The sequence below is a fragment of the Octopus bimaculoides genome, chromosome 8 (assembly GCF_001194135.2).
Source record: "Octopus bimaculoides isolate UCB-OBI-ISO-001 chromosome 8, ASM119413v2, whole genome shotgun sequence".
In the NCBI taxonomy this organism is placed as follows: Eukaryota; Metazoa; Mollusca; class Cephalopoda; order Octopoda; family Octopodidae; genus Octopus; species Octopus bimaculoides.
Genome location: NC_068988.1, coordinates 39065216 through 39067490, shown reverse-complemented (window position 1 = coordinate 39067490; position 2275 = coordinate 39065216). Strand labels below are relative to the sequence as shown.

General features: G+C 39.4%; 1 protein-coding gene across 3 annotated transcripts in view; it reads left to right on the top strand.

The window, feature by feature from the left end:
• LOC106884437 (very low-density lipoprotein receptor) overlaps window positions 1–2275 on the top strand; it is a 308659-nt gene that overhangs the window by 256670 nt on the left and 49714 nt on the right. For all 3 annotated transcript variants that reach the window (XM_052970051.1, XM_052970052.1, XM_052970050.1), the window contains exon 3: window positions 388–513. In XM_052970051.1, the coding sequence (XP_052826011.1) occupies window positions 388–513 (126 nt within the window). The remainder of the gene's footprint in view (window positions 1–387; window positions 514–2275) is intronic.

The window sequence follows — 2275 nt, the reverse complement described above, 5'->3', positions numbered from 1 at the left end:
GTGTGTGTGTGTGTGTGTGTGTGTGTGTGTGTGTGTGTGTGTGTGTGTGTGTGTGTGTGTGCGTGTGTGTGCGTGCGCGTGTACGCACACGACGCTCTTTTTTCAGTTTCTGTCTTCCAAATCCAGTCACAAGGCACTGGTCGGGCTGGGATTATAGTAAAAGGGACTTAACCAAAGTGGGGCTGAACTCGGAACCATGTGGTTGGAAAGCAAGCTTCTTACCACACAGTAAAAAGCTTCTTACCACACAGTAAAAAGTTTCTTACCACTGCGCTAAAAAGAAAATTATTTTTTAAGCAATTACTTCCTAATGAATTGATTTCTGTATTTCTTTGATAAATGATGTTTTTTTGATAATTATTATCAACTTAATTTTCTTCACGTCAGGTACAAATATATGCAAAGCGGATGAGTTTCAGTGTGACGCCAAAACCTGTATTTCAATAAAGTGGGTCTGTGATGATGAAACGGATTGCCCTAGAGGAGAGGACGAGATGGATTGTGACATATCAGGTACCATGCTACTCGCCTTTCTCTTTTTAATTAAAAAATAATTACCTGAATTAGCTAATTTGCACACGTTTACCAACCTTCTTTATAATGCCATTGGTGCTAATTAATGCTAACCTTAACATGGTTTTATTTGTTTACTTTTTATTTGTATTTTTAATTAATTAATAGTTTGATTAGAAACCACACGCTTCTCCATATTTGCAATGGAGAAGACAGTCGAAAGTGTGTTTTCATTACAAGGATATGCTTTTTAGATCGACTAGATATTAAATATTTTATCTTTTTATATGCCTCAGTGAGAAAATGAAGAGCAGTCACGACTTCTTCGTGGGGGTTTATGAGAATGACAGCGAAAGAAACCATGAGAAATGGGTTGTTGCTATGAGAAAAAAGCAACACCTCAAAATTTCATGCTGCCCTTAAGCCATTTTGAGACACACGGTGTTTTGGAATGTGTAGCCAAACAGATAGTGGAGATGCAATGGCCCAGTGGTTAGGGCATTAGGGCAGCGGACTCGTGGTCATAGGATCGCGGTTTCGATTCCCAGACCAAGCGTTGTGAGTGTTTATTGAGCAGATTTACATCCTAAACGGTGATGATCAGTCTGGCTTTTATTCAGATATAATATATGTTGGCCTTAATGGTTAGGAGTAATCTTAATCATTAGGGGTAAGGTCGTAAGTTCGAAAACCGGTAGCTCTTTGTGTACTTGAGCGAGACACCACATTGCTCCAGTCCACTCAGCTGGCAAAAATGAGTTGTACCTGTAATTCAAAGGGCCGGCCTTGTCACATTCTGTATCACGCTGAATCTTCCTGAGAACTACATTTAGAGTAAGTGTGTCTGTGGAGCGCTCAGCCACTTGTAAGTTAATTTCACGTGCGGGCTGTTCCGTTGATCGGATCAACTGGAACCCTTGTCGCGAGGAGGAGCCAGGTCGCGCGCACCGACGCGACGGCGAGCCCGAAGCTTTTAAGTCACATTCAACCGTTTCCTAGTAAAAAAAAAAAATCAATAAATATCTAATTTAATATTGAGTAATCTTTCAGATTTATGTTAATTGTTTTTACATAATTACATATAATACCGAACATTAAGATACACCCATACATGCACACATCTATATGTATATATGTATGTATAGATATACGCCCATGCTATGCGCATGCACACACGCATATATATGGCTGGAATACAAATTACGTCTACCAAATTACGCTCACGAAGTGAACCTATTCCAAATACCAGCGAAGTGGGATCGAGTTCAGAAGCACGAGGCTGCAAAGCAAACTCCGTAAGTACGCAGCTATACCTGCGTCCATTTACTTACATACTTCGAAGTTTTAGTTTTAGAATTCCACCATACTGAGGACGGAGATCAATTTAATAGATTGCCCCCTCCTCGAAACTTTGTGGCCATGCGCCTATGTTAAAAATCAATATTTTTTGTCATAGCTGCCTATTTGTTAACTTAGGCATAATGAATATTTTTGCACACACACACACACACACACACACACACACACACACACACACACAAACACACACATGCATAATAAATAGACTCACTTTACTTCATAAATTCCAGTCAATCGTCCTTACCAATGTTGGCTCAACAGGGTTTAAAATATGAATATAAGTGATCACATCAGTTCCAGTGGGTACTTCTTTTAAAGTTGAACCTCGTGGGAGATAAAGCCAGTTCTTTGCAGTTCAATACCAAACACTGTATGGAAATTTATCTCTTTGTTTTACTATTTC